The sequence below is a fragment of the Pinus tabuliformis genome, chromosome 3_2 (assembly GCF_031772625.1).
Source record: "Pinus tabuliformis cultivar Carrire ecotype Pingquan chromosome 3_2, CPIR1, whole genome shotgun sequence".
Lineage (NCBI taxonomy): Eukaryota > Viridiplantae > Streptophyta > Pinopsida > Pinales > Pinaceae > Pinus > Pinus tabuliformis.
The window spans coordinates 574,620,322-574,642,565 of NC_142302.1; the positions used below are offsets into that span (position 1 = coordinate 574,620,322).

A 22,244-nucleotide genomic window follows, 5' to 3' on the forward strand; every position below is an offset into this window, starting at 1 on the left:
GCTGTTGAAAGAAAATGCAAAAACTTTATCAAATTTTCATTTGATACGTAGAGAGAATTGAAACTCATAATCGTCATAGTCTTGGGTGCATCAATTTATTTTAAGTAATACCAGGTTGTAGTGAAACGATGCAAATGCTAAAATTTTCAAACCTGAAGCCTTTCATGGACGATTCTCAAATTATCTGAAACTCATAACCATCATAGTAGTCTTGGGTGCATCATTTTTTTTTAAGTTGAATTCATGTAAGGAAACAACGCAAATGCTCAAATTATTATGTTTTTAGCAATATGTATTTTTAAATTATTTGATTTAAATTAATTAAAAAAACTTTTATATATATATATATATATTTCTAAATTATTTGATTTAGAATAATTTAAAAAAAAATCATATTTAAAATTTTATATTAATTGAAAAAATATATTAGGAAATGGAATCCTTTTACTGTAACCATTTCTTTCCTTGTGCCTTTGCAGCTCAGGCATCTACATGTTTCAGTTTATGACCAAAGAAATTTTGCCAGGGATAGCTGTCGAGTATTAAGGTTAAAATAGTTGGGAATACAACAATAAAGTGAATTGGAAATTTTTACGAAATTCACATATATAAATAATATTGCAAAAATAGATCGATGCGTATCTTTTAATTATGTAACCGTCATTAATAATATTACAAAATATATTGATACTGAAATTTTGATATTTATATACCCATTACCAATTTATATTCATTGAAGAAAAATTAACGAAACGTGCTAAGTTGTTCTCTTTTTATTTGGTTCGGTTCCTCGAATCATATAAAATGATAGAAATAAATTTGATATAATTTTGATATGATATATAATTAAAAAAATTATTCATCAACAAATGAAGCCGATCCTAATATCAATATAAAACTAAATTATTCAGTAGTTTGAAACCAATGAGCCTTTCACTTCTGCATAAAGTTAATTTTCATGGTATTTTAAAGCTAGGGCTTTTAGATGTTAGATAACTAATAGTTAAAAGGCATAACATCCGATGTCATATTACCAGGCAAAGATGCACTGTAACCTAGTGCACCTTATTCTACATACGAACTATGGATTACGCTGCAGACTACTCGCGATCATATTCTTTTGATTAATGACCATCATGAGAAGAGATCTTGCATGATCAGGTGTTCAAAAGTTTGTAGCTCGTTAGTCATTCAGTGTCCGTTACATCCGCCAGCCTGCAACACGAAAAGACATGGCTCTTGTGTCAACATCAACATATCTTGACAATCAAGATCGTAAGGCAAACCACACATATCCTTTGGTAAATTATGGACTTCAAATCACCGTTAACTTCGTCGTCTACTTTTGGAGACGACAGAACCGAAAACGTCGTTCAAAGGCGTTGTGGAAACCAGAGAAGCCCAAAGCAGCTCCAGTGCCTAATAAACAAGAAGTTGTCGTTGCCTTGCCATTAACAGCATTATGAGCACAAACTATTTAACAGCATTGTGAACACAAGCTAAGTATAGAAAAGTATAGTATCTCGTCACCTCATTGGGACCGACACTCGCATTTCGCTCCACCAATTCGGATAGATCTTTGACATTGAGCTTATTGAGCATGTTAAGGCTGGTGATGGCTGATGAGGGAGAGATCTCTAAGTCATCAGTGATCGTGAAGGTAACCGTCTCCTTCACATAACCTCCCCCACTGCTTCCACATCCACTGATTCCTCCGCTATTACTGCTATTTCCCATGGAAGGATTCTTCAGTTGCACCATATGACGCATAACTTCGCCGCAGTAGCAGCGGCCGCCAGACTGAGTGGTGCTCATATCGTGGGTACCATCCAAATAACGACGTGCAGCACCGCAAACGTAGTAGACAATGGGAGCGGACTGTAGTGTAAGGATGTCATTAGAATGGGAAAACATAACTTTTGGCTCCAGTAAGTGGGATTTCTCGGTATTCATTAACAGAGTTTGGAGCTTTTCTACGCTGTTGTAAAGATTTTTGAGGCAGCCGATATTCTTTGCGCGATTCAACGCTGAAAGCAATTTGATAACAGAAGCGGTTGGCAACGTGAGAAAGCTGAAGAGAAGATCTACAAAATCTTTTCCTGCCTCTGCATACAATATCTTTCTACTTTTCTTGTCCACTAGAAGCCTTACATTCATGCAACTAACAGTTTTACTTGCCATCTTGATCACTCAAGCTTCAAAGCAAAACGTGATTATAGAGTTGTACTAACCTCTATTTAAAGGCGAAGATGGTGGCACCGTGGCACCTAACCAAAAGGTAGAGACGTTCTATTCGAGCTTCAGTTAGATTTTTGCTTACGATCACAGATTTCCGAATTTAATAACACTTACATGGATAGTTGACAACCTTCTTTTTAATTAAATGTTTAATTATTTGAAACAATCTACAAAACGTGTTATGAATTACCATTTAATAATAGTAAAGGTTCAGATACAATTTACAAAAGCTCGGCCCTCCGTTACTGTACCACATGTGGACTCCCTGTTGCTAATGCTTTAGATACTCATTTAAGCTGTCCACCTTTCCACAAATTAAAAAGAATAACTTTTGATTTAAATGAAGTTGCAGTCAAATTCCATCTCATAAATGCAGCTGTACCAAAAAATATAGAAGCACATCTCATGAGCACTGCATGTCCTTGACCTCATCCAAACGAACTGTATAATTCTAAGTCAGTGCTCTTCCGTTCTTAGTTCGATGGAAAATGAGGTTGAGAAACCATATGACTGAAAATGCAGTGATAGGCTTCTATGTTGAATGAACGAACATACAGAAATGAAAGGTAAGAGTGGAGGCAGTCCGATCACATAAAAATTAAGATAATTAGCGAGGAGCGGAGGAAAGGTAGACTAAAATGTTCTTTACTGTCGCCTGGTTATTCCATATAATGCATGAATTGGATTAATTCGTTAACAATATATTAATGCCAGGCCAAATGTTCGCGAGTGTATGTCATGAGGTCGAAGGAAAAGGGAAAGGGAAAGAATTTTTGAAGCTTTTTAGGTCATAATTATTCAATCGGCTCATTAATTTACCCACCAAGAATATTTAGTTGCATTTATTGACCATATTTTATTTAACACTCGTCAAAAGCTATTCACCATATTTTGTGCATTAAATGCGCGTTGTCTATTCGAAGTCACTTCAAATATGTGCCAGGCGATCTGCAATATCTACTGCAATTCATACCAAATATTATTGGAAAAAATGCGTTTCCGATGACAGAATCCAAAATCCAATCCAACGGCAGGAATATGGCCGTCAGAAACGTAAGCATGAATGTGAACATTCCTTTTGAATGGGGAATGTTCATCATCAAAAAAATTCTCACCTTTTTTAAAAGATATTACAACGAGTTAGATAGCTTTGAGATAATTTCATAATTGCCCACTATGAGTTGTCTAACCTTTTAGAATAAAATCATCTTTATAAACCCTCTATGAAATATGCTAGAAAACATACTTCTGTTTACCTCAATTGTCTTAACATGTCATAGAGGATAAAATTCGATTATTATAATTTTTCTACCCAAAATTAAATCTCACCTATAACAAGTATATTAAATCATTTTACTTAATATCATTTTAGGGACCTCCACTCGGTGCAAATTCTCAAGCCATACAATGCCAACAACACCAAGTAACAATAACTTCACTCAAAATAAGTGCTAATTTTATAGATATCCTAAATGAAAGTAATAGAGTCTGTTGATCCAATAATAAGTCTTTCTCGACACACGCAACTCAAAACACTTATGCTTTGTTCTGTGTAAATGTGCAGACAGAACAATCTACGCCAGATCCATGTAATGCACCTGATGTTAGGGAAATGTCAAGGTTACCATTTCCAAATAGAGAAAGGGTGGTGTCAACGGAGACCATGAGCAAATGAGTGATGAAAAATAGGAGAAACCAGTAACAATCATTCTGATAACTTTCAGCCCCCAAAGTCGTAGAGGGTTCAACCCTGCCTATTGAGGGAGTAGACGACGTCCATAGTTGTCATAATCTTTCTCCTAGCGTGCTCCGTGTATGTACAAGGACAAGCCACTGAAAATCGGCATTTACAGACCAAAATCCTACAGTCATATTCTCCTAGACACATGCGCAACCTATTCTGCGTATTTGTAGACATAGAGAGAGGGAGAAACCTATAACTCATCTCAGTAATTACACCTACAAAGAAGTAATTACATATAGCAGCGACGTATAGATAAAATTCAGAATACTACAATCCCCAAATGCAGGAGTGGTGTTAAAGTAAATGGGCAACAAGAACAACAAATAACTATCAAAGCAAAAATTCTCAGCCTCCGAATTTGTAGAGAGTTCAGCCCTGCCTCCTTAAATGACGTCCATAGTTGTCACAATCTTTCTCATGATGTGCTTTCTGTATGTCACCGCTTCTTCGATGACATTCTCCAAGAAAATCTTCAAAATGCCTCTGGGATTTTCATAGATGAGGCCACTGATACGCTCGACGCTTCCTCTCCTCGCGAGACGCGTGATGGCAGACTTGGTGATGCCATGAATGTTATCTTTGAGAACTTTCCTATGCCTAAATTGATTCAATTACGATGTATTCACGACAAATTGAAAATGAAACTTGAGCGGGAAACCAATTCAAATTCAAATAAGTGAAAAACGTGATTTCAGGATTTTTTTGGGAGTAGTGATGTCCGAGTACGGAGAAAGGTACGTAATTAATTCCCCATGTCGGTAATCCCCAAGCGGCCCGAAACACATTATCTCACTAACCACTGCCTTTCTGTTCTCTGTCATCGGAAATATATTTTTTCCCGGTCGGCCATTATTTCCAAGTAAATTAGTCGACTAGCTAGAATCGTCCATTGCAATTAGTGTGATATCATACATATTATTGATTACAATAATGTCTCATGTGCATTACTTGGTTGTTTGAATTTCGAACTTGTCATCATATGGTGCCTCTGTGTTTTCAAAAAGGATAAGCATGGTGAGAGTTGTTCTATGCCTGCCTTGTTTCTTTATTCCTTCCCTCTCTTTACTCTACTTTTCTCTTATTTTTTTTTTAACTTTTTATCTTTTCTGTAACCCTCATAACGATGTCTGGAATTTGACATATTGTGGGATGTATTTTTGGTTTCAATACGTATTTGATCGCAAGTGAAAAAATTTCAACGTCATGTTTGACGTGATGTTTACATCTCCAATTCGTCTAAACGACGTTTAATTTCACAACTAAACCATAAAAATATATAATACCTCTATTTCGTGGGATTGGGACTTAGAATTGGTATACAAGACATTTGAACTTAAGGCAATTTAATTTCTACAATGTTAGACAACTAATCATCGAGATTAAGCTTGGTCAGTTTGAGTAGTTATTGGAGTTTAAGAAGACCCGAAAACTAATTCAATTGTTTCTTGTATGTATTAATATGTACACATTGTACATCATTGATTGAGATCAACTAATATACGTTTGAGTTTGGTTTCCAGTTTGTGTGTCTTACAGTGGCATGAGAGAGGGTAGTTCATCCGTCATGTTAATTGTGCCATTAGTTGTGTGGCTATCTAGAGCATTGGGCAGGAGATGTTGGAGAAGATTCTCAGCCGACCTATTGTGTCAGCACTGACCTGTTTATGGCTCCTCATTGTGCATGTTGGTGACTGAAGTATTCAAACAAAAGGAGAAAACAATGTGATCTGCCAAAAGACTGCCTGCATTTTTGTATACTGAAGACTACAAACTCCACCAAACTATGGTTGATCTCGTGAATGCAGGACTGCAAGAAAAAAAATCAGTATGAAGCTTATTTTTGCATGAAGGCAGTGTGAAAATTAGGCAGAGCGCGTGAAGAACACAAATAAAAAGAAAAAGGAAGGCAGTGTGAAAATTAGGCAGTGTATGAAGAACACAGATAGAAAGAAAAAGGATGTCATGAAAGGGGGCTTGGTTTGGTAGGTGAGATAAGTATGACAATGATACGCTGCATTGGATGGTTATACGTTACCAATCGAACTACGACGTCTCCTGTCTAGGATAAAAAGAGAGCTGCTGAGATTCGAATCTCTATCCTGGTCCATATAAGGTAAATGGAAGGAATTATATGATTTTAGAATCAATTTTCTTTTTATGAATTGTTGTTTGTCACTGAGACAATGTAACAAAATATTCGTTGGAGGTGTTATTTGAGTTTTTGGTTAATTTGATAAGTGAAAGGTTACTATTTCACATAGAAATGTATACGTCCTTGAATGAATTTTGACTTCCAATGTGCAATTAAGATTTGAATCACGTTAACAATTGTCTGTCGTTGAAGCATGTGTGAAGTCTGTTTTGAAGCAATGCGTTGAAGCTCTATTTGAAGTCCTTCAACTATTGCGAGGAGTGTGAAGTGGCACAACAAAGATTTATTACAACAGTTCCAGTGCAGGCAAGCAACCAACCATCTCTCCACTCCTTCCGACGTCAAATCTTTCGATGAGAGGTGTTGTGGAATCTCGTAAATGGACCATGGAGTGTGGGCTTACTGTAGTGAAAAAATAAAGCCATTCATCCAAAGAGAAAACAAACACAAATAAGACGAGAAGCATCGATAGAGGAGCAGGGACTGATTGATTTATATCCATTTGGCAATTTCGCAGTCTAGTCCATGTGATCGCATCTCAGTTGACTATCAAACAAATTCATGCAAATGCAAAGGTATGGATTTATCTTTGATCTCTCACAAAACAGCTTAGAAATGGCGAAATTCTTGCAATTTAGCCCTTTTAAACGAACTTCGATAAAATTTTCCTCAGGATTTGCAATCTGAAGCATTCTAATAGTCGGCTTGAATAGATGTGGAGTATAAAATTTTGTTTTGAATTCGTCTATCTTCTCATTTACCCTATTTGTTTCTGAAAGATAGATTTGTTAAAACTAGAGTAGTGTGATCCGGAAAGGATGAATGCAGGGAATTGGTAAGTTTTCTTTGAAGTTTGGTGTTGTCTCATGCATTCTTTAAAGGAATTATGAGGTTAAGGTAAAGGCAGAGATCGGTGTTATGGCAGAAGAGAGGGCATCATTTGAGACTGTGTAGCTGATTTCACACGGATTGGAAGAAAAAGGCGATGTTGCAATCAAACCCTGTGACCAGAAAAATAGATAGCATTTGTTGTGTGTAAATCCGACAATGTAGAAGTTGTCCAAACTGCATGCGTCCCACTTCCGATTCACGCGTTGGTTGACACGGTGATGTGGAAGAAGGTATGCGTTAAATGTGTATGAGTTAATTGTGGCGAAGCTTCCTGTTAAAGACATATTTTAAGAAAGAACATTATACAATTATAAAAGAAAAGAAAAAGATATTATGGTTATAAGATCTCATTTGGTATGTTAAAGATCACAAGGTCACAAGTTCAAATCTTTGTGAAGACAATTTTGGAAGAAAATTTTTCTGGAAATTGTCACAAGAAGACAACATTTTGTTTGCAATAATATGATAATTTTTTTTGTTGAGATTACTATGTAAAACGGGTGCATTTTCAGTTGAACCTAACACTCGGTTAAATCATCTTAAATTTGTTTATATTGGGTTTATTTTCAGTGGTAGACGACACCCCTTTTTCAAAGTTTATTGCTGAAGAAAATGGTCAAACTCGATGATTTGCTACAGTTATTGAACAATTTAATGTCGTCTACTATTCATAACAGTGTCCAAGTCAGCAAGGACATGCTCTCTAAAATCCAATCATGTTTGCAAAATGCTAAAAGCAAAATTAAATTCTTGGAGCTAGAGTCCCAGTTTCAGCGAGATGAACTACGTGAATTACAAAAGAAGAATTCTGAACCTGTTTTTTTTTCAAAATAACAGTTTCTTTGAGCTTGATCAGTGAGAGAATTATCAGAGTAATGAAGTGATTTTAGGAGAAAATTTGGATACAATTATAAGTTATATTGAGAAGCATGTTATAAGACCACGGAAAGAAATTACACACAATATACGTAGAACTAGTTTAGGTTACAACAAGGATATTCTAGATGTATCTGCTCACATTCCAGATTTTGCTAAGACTATAAAATTCTTAAGTGCTAGAGTTTTGGATGGTGTTGTTCCAAAACGAGTTGATAGATGCCAATAGTGTAATAGACTTGGACATGTGAAATATCGATGTTTTTATCTTCACCCATGTGAGCATTGTGAAAAGCACAATCACCATACAAATAGATGTTCCAGAAAGAACACTATTGCAAGAGAGTAGCTAAATTTCGGATTGAATGCTTCTTGGGATTGGACAAAAACAACCAAGAAGATTTACAGGTCATACCGAAGAATATGTTCGAGAGTGATGACCAACCTTGCAGTGATGAAGAATACTTCTCACCATGTATCTGACAAGGGGGGAATTGTTGATAGTCTGCTACAGGTTCGAGTTCGATATGTCAAGCGAGAATGAGTCAGAGTTGAGTTGATTGACTTTATTATGGTCTACTAAAGGTTCGAGTTTGAGATGTCAAGCGAGCCTGAGTCAGAGATGATTTTATTGAGTTGATTATGGTCTGCTACAGGTTCAAGTTCGAGATGTCAAGCGAGCCAGAGTCAGAGTTGAGTTGATTGAGCACTTCCATATTTGGATTTGTTTAAAGAACTGTTGTGATAGTTTCAAAGTTTGTGGTCACCCAAAAACCACATTTTTGGTTTTTCTCAAAACTGATATGAAGGTTCCAGAGTTGGTGTTGGTTGAGACCTTGATTTCTCCCATATTGGTTTGTGGTCATCCTTAAAAACCATTTTTGAGAGACATTCACCTCTTAGCTCAGATGCATTTTTTGCATTTTGAGCTCTCATTCTTGTACTTTGGTACATCCCTTAATATTAAGGGGGGAATGTAGGACAACTAATCCTCAATATTAAGCTTGGGACAGTTTGAGTAGTTATTGGAGTCCAAGAAGACCCAAAAACTATTTCAATTGTTTCCTATATGTATTAATATGTACACATTGTACCTCATTGAATGAGATCAATTAATATATGTTTGAGTTTGGTTTCCAGATTGTGTGTCTTACATCCAATGTCCCACTACCTACCACTGTAGTACCTACCATTAATAAGAGTAACTCTCAAGCTACCATCCGCGGCTCCGACCATACAAATAATATGCAAATTTAATGCAAATCTACCATCCTGATTTTCTACTAGGTTTTACTTCAGTGGAGATGAATGTGGACCGTGATTTTGAAGTTTTCTTTGACTCCACACTAAACCAAATATGACGAGATAAACCAAATATGACGAGATGTGCAATTTTCATTCTTACATATTCCATTATCCATATTCGCGCTAAAGGTTGTTGAATGAGATGGAATTTACGCCTTGGCTATGTCGGTGGGTTGGTATTGGCTAAGTATGAGTTTTGGATGACTCTAGTACTCATGCATGACAAATTGAAGGTATTGGAATCTGTGAGTAACAACCCAACTTGGAAAAACAAAAATCAACCACATGATATCATATCATATCATTTCAACATAATTTGAGGTAAGGCCTTCACAAATAAAATGCATCTAGGAAAAAAATAAAGAAACCACACGATATCATATGTATTAGAAATTGTTTGTCTTATAAATGGAATGGCACAAATTGCATCTATATTAAACCTAAATTTAATGGATTGAATAAAATTTAGTGTAAAATATTTAGTGTGGGTGAGGTTATGCTTACTTTCTTGTTGAGAAATTCTTGCCCAGAATCTTACAATGGCTCGATCAGATGGCTCGAAGGGTGTGAATGGATTAGATATTGGCCAAGCCTCTTCGATATATTCGAGAATGATGAAAGACTCATTCACAAGGTTTCTGTTGTGGATGAGGACATGGATTTTCTTGTTAGTAGGATTCATTTACAATAGGAGGTTACGCTTGAGGTCAGGATTCTCTTCCTGGTATTCTGTTAGGTGCATATAATACTAGTGATTGCCCCATTACTATTGTCATTGTATCCCTTATTATTATTTTTATTCCCCTATTGTCCCCATATTGTTATTGTTGTGCCCCATAGAAGCCCACTATTGTTATTGTTGTGCCCTTATATTATTATTGTTATGCCGGCTTTGATTATATTGTGACTCCTTAGACTCCTATATATAAAAAAAGGAGGTTTTGTCAATTGTATCATCCAAGAATTTTTCATTTGTGTAATGTAAATGAGGTTTCCCCCTCGAAGAGGCTGATTTTTAAGTTGTTGATCTATCTTTTCTATATTTTTGTGCGGTAGTTTCATAACAATTGGTATTAGAGCTTTGGATTCTAGGGTTTCATTGCTCCAAACTGGTCACCGTGGAATTTTCCCTATAACTTTTTTTCTACGATGTTTCAGAAGCTACACTTCAAACCCATTTAGCCAAAGTATCGATGAACCTCGGGTCTGAATTTCAGATATTTTCTCGCTATAATTTCAGAGATAGGATCCAAGGAAGTTAGGGTATTTGTAGGATCCTGAATTATATCTTAAACAGGTGACCTAGGGAAAATCGTCATAACTGTCCCTTTGAGCATCAGACTGAAATTTTGTAAAAAGTTATGGAAAGAGCACAACCCGTAGTTTTATGTGTATTGTTTTTAGGTCCTAAGATCGAAACAGTGACACATGACACTTCGTACAAGTTCACTCCACTGAACTAGTCTGTAATCAAGTCATTGTGGGATATTTGACATAACTCTTCCTTGGAGAATTCAATCTTGATAAAACTTGCGGGGTTAAAAAGAGGTCTCAGAGGGATACCGTAGGACACAATTTCAGACCTTGGAGATTCACAATTACAAAGACACAACAGATTCAATATCGAGCTCCTACAAAGTGAAAAAAAGTGTGTAGTTTTTTTAAAGTTTTGCATAAGTTTGGTTGAAAAGATAGTTTGAAGGAATAAGGGCATAGTGAAGCATTGTTATCATTAATTGATGCCCCAAAGAGATAAAATGGAAACACTTACTAAGCAACATGAAAAATCTAACACGAGTCATGAAGAAAATGAAGAAATGCAGCATGATATATCAAAATTACGAGACCAAGTGCAAAAAAATTCACTCTCACAAAAAGTAATGGATGCTAATATGGATGGCGTGGAAGGTAAGATGGATGGTTTAAAAAAATGTGTGGAAGCTAAGATATATGGTTTAAAGAAAGGCGTGGAAGCTAAGATATATGGTTTAAAGAAAGGCGTGGAAGCTAAGATGGATGGTATAGAAGAAAAACTTAAAGGTAACATGTAATATTTGAAGACAAAATTGACAAAGTTACTACAAAAAATGCTTACTAATGGGGAAAGGGTAGTAAATGAAACTCATGATGAGAACAAAAGAAATTTTAATCATGATTTCATAGACTCTAACATTGGATTGAAGATCCACCATGTTCCAAAGATCGATATGAGGAAGTTTGATGGCAAGGATCCTGTAATACGGATACTACAGATGGAGCAATATTTCAATCTCCATAATATGCAAAACATGAAAAAGGTACGCATTGCAACTTTATATTTGGAACCAAATCAGTTTGTATGGTATCAATGGCTTTGCTTTCGTAAACAAATTGTCACTTGGGAAATTTTTACGGAAAAAATGATAGCACATTATGAGGATACAAAAAGAAATACCTTTTTTAGCCAATTGATAAATCTCAAACAAAAGGGTTCAATGATGGAGCACATTGAGGACTTCCAAAAATTGAATAGAAGGGTAAAAAATATTCTAGAGGAGCATAGGATTGATGTGTTCATAGGGACTTTAAAGGATAACATCCAACATGAGGTTCGCCCTTGGGGAACCTGATTCATTGGAGAAGGCATTCGGGTTGGCAAGAAAAATGGAAAGAAAAATTATGGCAACAAGGAAGTCTACCACTCACAACTATAAAGATGGAAGTTTTGTTGCCCCTAGCCTTCCACAACCTACAAGGTTGACACCACAACAATTAGAAGAAAAAATAGCAAAAGGGCTTTGTTACAGTTGTGATAGAAAATACTCTAAAGGTCATAAGTGTACTGAGAAGAAATTATTTTACATAGGTTGTGAAGAGGAGAAAGAAAATGAATAATAAATGTCAAAATAAGAGGATATACACTAGAAACAAACCATAGAGATAAGAAATGAGTCTGACCATATCTTGTAATGCATTGGCCGAAATTACCGCTCCTCAAACTATCAAGATAGAAGGACATATCAATAGAAAAAGGTAATAATATTGATTGATTTCGGCAGTATCCATAATTTTGTTCATTTTAAGATAGGAAAGGAATTGGATTGATTCCTATAACCAACACTAGAGTGTCAAGTGATGGTTGCAAGTGGAGGAACCATAATTTGCTTTGGAAAGTGCCATAATATCAAGCTATCCATGGGAGAATATGTATTGAATAATCCAATGGTTTCCATTCCAATAGGTGGTGATGATGTTGTACTAGGAGTCCAATGGCTACAATCATTCGGAACCATAGCTTTTAATTTTCAAGAGCTTTTCATGAAATTTTTTTCGGAAGGAAAGGAAGTTGAATTAAGGGGTATCACAGGGAAACCGGGAAAGATAATCAGCTCTAACGGAATCACAAAGCTTCTAAAGAAAGAACAACGAGGTGTAATTGCACAATTATGTTCGCTAATGGTTCCCACATCAAAATCATCTTTTTCTCCAGATCTCGAAAAAATCTTGGAAAATTATTCCAAGGTATTTAAGACTCCCAAAAGCCTCCCACCTATTCGTGATCATGATCATCCTATTCATTTGATTCCATGGAGTGTTCCTCCAAACATTAGGCCTTACAGATATTCCTATGCCCAAAAGAGTGAAATTGAACGTACGGTTACAAAAATGCTAGAGGTTGGTATAATTCAACCTAGTCAAAGTTTTTTTCTTTTTTCCAGTAGTATTGGTACACAAGAATGATGGATCATGGCACATGTGTCCAGATTATAGGGAGCTCAACAAGCTCACTATTAAAGATAAATTTCCCATTCCTGTCATTAATGAATTATTGGATGAATTGTATGGATCAATTTAGTTCACCAAGTTGGATTTTCGTTTAGGATATCATCAAATCAGAAAGAAGACTAAAGACATTCCAAAAACAACTTTTAGAACTCATGAGGGTCATTATGAATTTTTGGTCATGCATTTTGGCCTTACCAATGCACCTTCTACATTTCAAGGTTTGATGAATTCAATTTTCAAACTCTTCCTTAGAAAATTTGTGTTAGTATTTTTTGATGATATACTGATCTACAACAAGTCTTGAAAGGATCATGTTCAACATGTTGACAAGGTGCTCAAACTAGTGGAGGAGAAACAATTATATGCAAAAAACTCCAAATGTTTCTTTGGAGTACAAGAGGTGGAATATCTAGGTCATATTGTATCTCATGAAGGTGTTAAGGTAAACCCTAGTAAAATTAAATCCATTAAGGAATGGAAAATCTCCACATCCATAAAGCATCTGCGAGGATTTCTCAGGTTGACAGGGTACTATCGCAAGTTTGTTAAGAATTATGGGAGAATAACAGCACCTCTAACAACATTATTGAAGAAAGATGCATTTTCATGGAATCTAGAAGAAACGAAGGCCTTTGAACATATTAGAGAGGCAATGTGCCAGGCACCTGTCTTAGCTACACCGGACTTCACAACAACCTTTATTGTCAAATGTGACGCCTCAAGAAATGGAACTGGTGTTTTTTTAATGCAAGAAGAAAAACCCATTGCTTTCAAAAGTCGTCCAATCAAAGGAAAGTATTTACACAGCTATTTATGAGAAGGAAATGTTGGCAATACTACACGCACTTAAGAAACGACGACCCTACCTAATGGGAAGACACTTAAAGGTAAAAATGAATCATGATAGTCTTAAATACCTTTTAGAACAAATATTATCTTCATAAAAGAATCAAAAATGGGTCACAAAGATGTTGGGTTATAACTTTGAAATCATCTACAAAAAAGGGAAGCAAAATGTTGTGGCAGATGCACTCTCAAGAAATGATGAGGATGTGGAAGCATTGCTTTGTGCTATTTCTATTATCCAACCAAATTGGATAAACAAAGAAAGGGATGCATGGAAGAATGACGAAGAAGAGTGGGCACTCATTCAAAAGTTACAACAAGATCCCAGTGCGTCTGATACATTTTGCTGGAAAAATGATTCATTATGGTACAAAGATCGCTTATACCTATGTAAGAATTCTCAACTCAAACAAAAGATTCTTATGGAATTGCACACCTCTTCCTTAGGAGGGCACTCAGAATTTTTAAAAACTTACCACAGGGTTAAAAATGATTTTTTTGGGGATGACCTTAAATCGGATATTCAAAAGTTTGTTGTGGAATGTTTGGTTTGCCAACAAAATAAAGTTGAAACAAATAAGGTCCAAGGTCTATTACAACCTTTATCCATTCCAAGTCAATGTTGGGAGGAGGTTTCAATGGATTTTATCACAGGTTTACGCAAGTTCAAAGGAAAGAGTGTCATCATAGTGGTAGTTGGAAAACTTACCAAGTTTGTACACTTTTGTGCATTATCTCATCCATTTAAAGCTAGTACAGTTTCTACTACATTTATGGAAACAATTCAAAAAGCTACATCGAAACCTGAAGATTATTGTAAGCGACATAGATCCCATTTTTACTGGAAATTTTTGGACATAATTATTTTCTTGTCTTGGTACTGAGTTAGCTCATAACTCATATTATCATCCTCAATACGATGGGAAAGCCGAGATAGTAAACAAATGTTTGGAAGGATATCTTCGTTGCTTTATATCTGATAAACAAACACAATGGGTCAAATGGTTTCCTCTGGCTGAATGGTGGTATAACACTTCCTTCCATACTGCAGCAAAAATGACCCTACTTATGGCACTTTATGGATATCATCCACTGTCCATCACATCATATTTAAGAGAAAATTCTAAGGTTCAAGCAGTGGAAGATCACATTGAGCATCAACAATAAGTTCTCCAATTCCTAAAGGATAATGTCACTTTGGCACAAAATAGAATGAAACAACACGCAAATCAACATCGTAGTGAAAAAAGTTTTGATGTAGGTGACTGGGTATTCCTACGACTACAGCCATATAAACAAATGTCCCTCAAGCAAGCTAATAAGGATAATAAATTATCACCAAAGTATTATGGTCCATACAAGGCGTTGCAAAAGATTGGTACTATGGCATACAAATTAGAGATTTCTATAGCTTCCTAGTGCACCCAGTTTTCCATGTTTCATGCTTAAAGAAGGTTATATGTGACAAGCTCCCAATTCAAACAATATTGGCAGAACTTGACGAGGAAGGAAAAATCATATTGGAAGCTAAAGCAGTCACAGAAAGAAGAACTCGACAGCTACGAAATCGATCAATTTCGGAATATCTCATCAAGTGGAAGAACTTACCCACTGAAGATTCGACATCAGAGGATGAGAATTTTATACAGAAACATCGAGAACTACTCAAGCATCAAGGACAACATTTTTTTGAAGGAGAGTGGCATGTTAGGTCCCTATAATACTAATGATTCCCCCATTACTATTGTCATTGTAGCCCTTATTGTTATTGGTGTCCCTATTATCCCCATATTGTTATTATTGTGCCCCATAGAATCCCACTATTGTTATTGTTGTGCCCTTATATTATAATTGTTATGGCAGCTTTCATTATATTGTGGCCCCTTAGACTCTTATATATAGAAAGAAAGTTTTGACAATTATATCATCTAAGAATTGTTCATTTGTGTAATGTAAAAGAGGTTTCCCTCTCGAAGAGACTGATTTTTAAGTCGTTGATCTATCTTTTCTATCTTTTTGTGCGCTGGTTTCATAACATATTCATATGTCAGGCATTTTTCTTCCAATCCAATCAAAACATGCATGCTAAAGGGACTAACCCAGAGGCTCAATAGCTTCATCGCCTCCTCCCCTTGGCCCATTTTCGCCCATCTAAAATTAAACTACTGAAAGTTACAAAAGGCACAAAACTGTGAATCACTTCCCAACCTTGCTTGCTTGGCAAGATGTCTGGTCCCTACCCCGCAATTTATCCTCAATTTTTCTGTATCTCTCCACAAAAGACAGAGGTCTTCCTCCACTTAACTTTTGCCAAAACTAAATAATTACAAATAATTGAGCATGTAATCAGGTTGTTGTCTAAGGTGCTAAATAACTGAACATGTAATCAAGATGCTGTGGGTGCGTAATAATTGGGAATCATTGAACGATGTAGTGAGATTGTTGTTGTTCTTCATATTATTGGCCACTCATTTCAAAGTTCTTTGCGCATCATATTATATCTATTATCTTATCTCAAATGAACGTAGAAAGGCTGTTGACATAACATCCTTCAACAAATGTAGTGAGATTATTGGTGTCCCTCACCGAAGTTTCCGTCCATTTCCAAGTTTTCTCAACATCATATTATATATATTTTCTTGACTCAAATGAGTGTCACAGAAAAAACAAATTTAATTGAATTAATTCAAAATTGAAGAATTTTTAATTTCCCAAATGGGACGATTCAGTGAGGGTATAGCCTAAACTATTTCAATTTGCTACCCTAGCCAAATCCCTACACCAATAAAAGGTCGACGGTGCCAAGTCAGAATTCCCAAGTGAGAACTTCCACCACACTGTATTCAATGGATAATTATAGGCAATTTATGGGCAACTGTTTATAAAATTGATTAATTTGAAGTGGTGAAAAGCCACTATTAATATTCTATGTTCAATAGCGTAACAAGAGCGGTTGTAAAAATATATGTTTGGAAAAAGCTCTTGTTGTACCAGAGTTGTTGTTAATAATACATTTGGAAAAAGCTCTGGTCCTAATCAAATTAAATTTGATTCACTGTAATTATCACTTTATACTGTGAAGAATCTAGCTAAATTACACATGTATCTATTTTGGGAAAAACAGTTCTGAGGTTAACTAATAAAATTATTATATTTTGTTTCTCTAATAGTTATTAGTCAGAAATTGAGTATATATTTATTAAAATTAGGTATAAATTTGTTTAAGTTAAATAGCAATTCATTAAAATTATAATTTGCACAAGCCAATTATTCGAAACATTTTTTACTACCAAAAAAACATTTTAAATAACTCAATATCATAATTTCGCTCATCATTAATTCCCATTTAAAATAAATATATTTGACCCTCTGCTTATTTATAAACCCACACATAAATATGAATGTTTACCTGAATTCTATTGAAAGTTATTTATAACCATTCCAGGTTTGATCTATCTAAAATTCGGAATCATAATTTCGCTCATGACTAATTCTCATTAAAAACAAATAAATTTGACCCGTATCTAAATTCTAACTCTAACTAATGAAGGTTATTCATAAGGAGTAGTTCTAACTCTAACTAATTAAGGTTATTCATAAGGAGTTGTTTATGGAGTGGAAAAATTACTAAATTGTTAAAAGTGGTTGAAATTCTAGTAAAAGAATTTCGAAATGTTTTGCAATAGTAATGTTTGAATCATGTTTTTATGGTAAACATAAATTCAACATCATCACAAATCTCTAAAACACTTAAAATATTGAAATTTGACAACTTTAACACAGATTTAGAAAAATATGAACAAAATTTCCATAATTAAAAAAAAAAACAATGTAATTAGACTACGACTATTCATAACCATTCCATATTTCATCTATGTGAAATTCTGAATCAATAATAAATATAATAACAAGAAAGTCGTATCATGAAAACCTAAAACTTTTTATACGGGGCACCATGTATGTGTGATTGAAATTTTTCCACACATGCCAATTAAATTACCTTATAAAAACAATTTTTTAACTTCTTATTTAATTTCAATTAAAAATTCCCTTTCATTTTAGGGATATAAATTCTTTTTACATGAAGTGATTAGAGAATCTCATCAAAGTTATTTATCTCTGCTATGGATATAGTAAAATTTATTAAGTTTTTTATTTCCTGTGCATGGATTAAGCGGTCGTAGGTTTGATTAAAATCTCAAGAAATATTTAAGATGCACTTAATAATAATGAGATTTTATTTAACTACATTATAACAAAATATACTTTTAAAAAAATATCTATTTTATTTGATTACATTCCGACACAAACGATATTTAACTACATTATAACAAAATACACTTTTAAAAGAATATCTATTTTATTTTATTTCCGACACAAACGATCTTTAAACTTTATTTAAGATGCGTTCAATAATAATGAGATTTTATTTAACTACATAATAACAAAATATACTTTTAAAAATATATCTATTTTATTTTATTACATTCCGACACAAACCATCTTTGAAAAAAAGTTTGCATAAACTTCGTGAGGTGCCTTTCTTCATGTTTTTAATTTACATAGTACATAAAAAGAGTATTTCTAAACCTCTGTTTTTCTTGTGGAGTAGGTTCTTGACTTGAATTTTGGAAACATACACTATAGCCTTCCATTAAGTTGGTATAATATCCAACATGACTCAACGTTGGTGCAAGTATTACATACTCATCTTCTATTTTCAATGGACAACTAAACCAATATTTAAGTGTGAACAATGTTGGCACATTAAAATATTGATCAAAAACTTTTCAAGGATCAAACTCATGTATTCTCTCAGACATAAATACTTTTACTTTGTAGTGTAGGCAGGCTTCCTTTTTCCCAAATTAGTATTAAGATTAATAAAAAAAACTAAATATAATAATCACTATTTTTTTCCTTTCATAAACTCTTTAAATTTTAAATTGTTGTCAAAGTCAGCTTGAAATATACAAATCTTTTTATCGTGTGCCCCACACATGGTTAGTGATTAAAGACTAATAAAAAAGGAGAGATTTAGTTAATCACATTATCCTGTTTGGTGGCAAATTCTAGCCGTGACAAATTCGGTTGGCATTATCTTATAGTTTCTTATGATTGTGAGATTTTAAATTGATTTAAAAAAAAAATCTCATTTAATAATTTTTTAAATATTTATTAATATGAAAATTTAAAATGAAGGTTTATAAATAATAGTCATTATAAATTTGAAATTTGATTACTTATTTTTTTTGTTAGAGAACAAATTTGTTTGAAAGAAGTTTTTAGTTGTTAAGAATTTCGACGTAAATCACATGTAAAAAGACCTTTGTCAACGCGTTTCGAACCACACACTGGTTGGTTCGAAATGCGTCAACAAAGGTCTTTCTACATGTGATTTGCGCCGAAGTTCTTAACAACTATTATGGATCACAGAAGCCTCAATTCAATAAAAGAAGTTTTTAAATAAAAAGGGGTCAATACTCAAATTTGTTTAAAACAAATCCATGAAAAATACAAAAATTTCATCAAATTTTCATTTGATTATCTAGAGGGATTTGAAACTCGTAACCATCATAGTCTTGGGTGTATCAATTTCTTTTTAAGTAATACTAGGTTGAGTTCATGTAGTGAAACAATGCAAATGTTAAAATTTTCAAAATGAAAATAGGAATGAAGCCTTACATGGACACTTCTCGTTATTAATAAGATTTTATAATAAATCACTACTACACCAAGGGCACTTTTGAGACATTTTTTTGAGACAAAAAAATCTTTTGTCTCAAAAAATCATTTTTTTATTTTAGTTATTTTATATTAAAAATTAATATCAATTGATTTGTCTTAAATATAAACTTTAAGACAAAAATAGGTTGAGACAAAAATATTTTAAGACAAAACGTTATTTTAAAAACAAAAATAGTTTAAGACAAAAATATTTTAAGACAAAAGTAGTTTGAGACAAAAATATTTTAAGACAAAACTTTATATTTAAGACAAAAATAATTTAAGATGAAAATATTTTGAGACAAAACTTTATATTTAAGACAAAAGTAGTTTGAGACAAAAATTTAAAGACAAAACTTTATATTTAAGACAAAAATAGTTTAAGACAAAATTATTTTAAGACAAAAACAATTTAAGACAAAATTATTTTAAGACAAAACTTTATATTTAAAACAAAAGCATTTTGAGACAAAAATATTTTAAGACAAAACTTTATATTTAATACAATGACCACTTTTATATTTAATATTTATAAGAACTACTGTTGGTTTGAAAAAGTATTAAGAATGAATATATAGAGATGAGAATGTGAATATTAAAAAAACTATTAAGAATGAATATATGGAGATGAGAATGTGAATATTAAAATACACTAGAAATAAAGAAAAAAAATGATTTAAAAGAAGAAATATGAAGAAAAAATCATTAGGCGTATATTTGTAGGTAACATGTTTGTAATGATAATGAAGCTTGAAAAGAAAGAGGTATTCCTATTGCTTAAGAGATGCATTTCTAACATTTAAGGCCATAAAGAAAAGTGTAATGATCATGATGTTAAGGGAGTAATTTAAGCTTTTGAAATTTTGTTTATGTAACCTTTGAAGTTAGCCATGGGGCCTCTTCCTAGTAGTGTTGGAGGATTGGATGTAAGAGGCAAGCAACTTGGTGTATGTTAATCTCTAAGAAGGTAGTTAAGTATACTTGTTACTCATAAGTTATGAGTGTCTCGAGAGAGCTAAGTGAATCTTTGAAGAAATAAAATAATATCTCTGATATCACAATAAGGTGGACCATTTGAATACAAAAATACGAACATTTAGATATGGCATATGCATTTTTCTCCAGGAAGGTGGTGATATATCTCAATGTAAGTTAGGTAGGATCAAACTCTAAGAATAAGAATTATAGACAATCCCCTTCCCAATCATGAATCATGAAGCTCATCTCATGGAACATCAGAGGGCTCAACAACCCAGGGAAGGGACGATTAATAAGGAACATTCTACAACAGGAAAAGCCTCAAACTCTCTTCTTGCAGGAGACCAAGTGTAATTCCACAACGTTGGATCAGATCCTTGTCAAAGCATGGCCAAGAAGCAAGGAAGTGGCAGTGGAAGGCATGGGAGCCTCATGAGGGCTAGCCATCATTTGGGATGATAGAGCTATAACACTTACCAACATGCATGCCAGTAAGCACCTCATTCATGGACACTTAACTAATGTCTACTTCCCCTAGGAGGCAATAAACAAAGTAGACACATTGGACACCCTAACTCAGATCAACTCAGAAAGATCCCACCCACTTTGGATCACAGGAGGGGACTTCAACATGATTACAAGATTGGAGGAAAAAAGAGGAGGACGGATCAAGCTGGACTGTGAAAGCACGCACTTAAAAAACTACATTCATAACAACAGGCTTATAGATATGGAATTCAATAATGGCGTTTATACTTGGAACAACAAGCGTGCAGATGCCCACCAAATTGCATCTCAGTTAGACAGATTCCTGATCTCTGATAACACAATACATCTTGGCGGGGATCTCTTGGCCTCTATATTGCCACTCTCTGGCTCGGACCATTGGCCTATTAGGCTTCACTGGCAAAGACCGGGAGACAATGTTCTCAGGCCCTTTCGCTTTGAAGCCTTTTGGCTGAATCACCCCGATTTTCATAACCTGATAACAGAGACATGGAGAAATTTCACACCACCAAAAGGCGCAAAAATGTACAAGCTCCAACAAAAGCTAAAACATATCAAGGAAAAAATAAAACAGTGGAATCGCTTTACCTTCGGCAATATCTTTCAGGCACAAAACACTCTTGAACAAGAAATGCAAAAATTACAGTAGAGAATCATAGCTGAAGGCAAATCCAAAACCATAGCAGAATAGGAACGTCAACTACAAATGCAGATCTCAGAAAGAGAAAGACAGGGAGAGATTCTTTGGAGACAAAAATCGAGGATCCAATGGCTTAAAGAGGGCGAACTCAATACAAAGTTATTCCACCATACCACTATCCAACGGAGAATGCACAACAACATTACTCTCCTCCAAAATCGACAAGGGGAACATCTAGAGAAGCATGAAGATATAGAACAGGAACTCCTCACCCACTTTCAGAGGGTGCATCAGGAAACAGAGACTGATCAGCTGCCAGCTATAGAGAAGATCATCAAGATTATTCTTAAGATCGTAACTGAGGAACACAATCAAATACTCCTCAGGCCTACTTCTTTACGGGAAGTGGAGACAACTATGCGACAGCTCAAAGTTGGGAAAGCACCTAGACCAGACGGCTTCACTTCGGACTTCTTTCACAACTTCTGGGATCTAATCAAGGAGGAAGTCTGGCAAGTAGTCGAGGAGTCCGGAGTTAACAGATGGATGCTTCCATCCTTGAATGCCACCTTCAT

General features: G+C 34.5%; 1 protein-coding gene across 1 annotated transcript; it reads right to left on the reverse strand.

Moving 5' to 3' along the window:
- Nucleotides 1-1,326: 1,326 nt before the first annotated feature.
- LOC149181841 (uncharacterized) lies at nucleotides 1,327-2,181 on the reverse strand. Its single transcript, XM_089414339.1, has 2 exons — nucleotides 1,531-2,181; nucleotides 1,327-1,419 (listed from the first exon to the last, which is right to left on the reverse strand). Exons 1-2 carry the CDS (start codon nucleotides 2,179-2,181, stop codon nucleotides 1,327-1,329), a joined length of 744 nt encoding a protein of 247 aa, XP_089270465.1.
- Between the last annotated feature and the right edge of the window lie 20,063 nt (nucleotides 2,182-22,244).

Excerpts from the sequence above, each read along its gene's own strand:
- LOC149181841 (XM_089414339.1), bottom strand. The coding sequence starts at position 2,181 with ATGGCAAGTAAAACTGTTAGTTGCATGAATGTAAGGCTTCTAGTGGAC. Across the intron at positions 1,420-1,530 it reads CGAGTGTCGGTCCCAATGAG|GCACTGGAGCTGCTTTGGGC; the intron begins GTGACGAGATAC and ends CTTGTTTATTAG.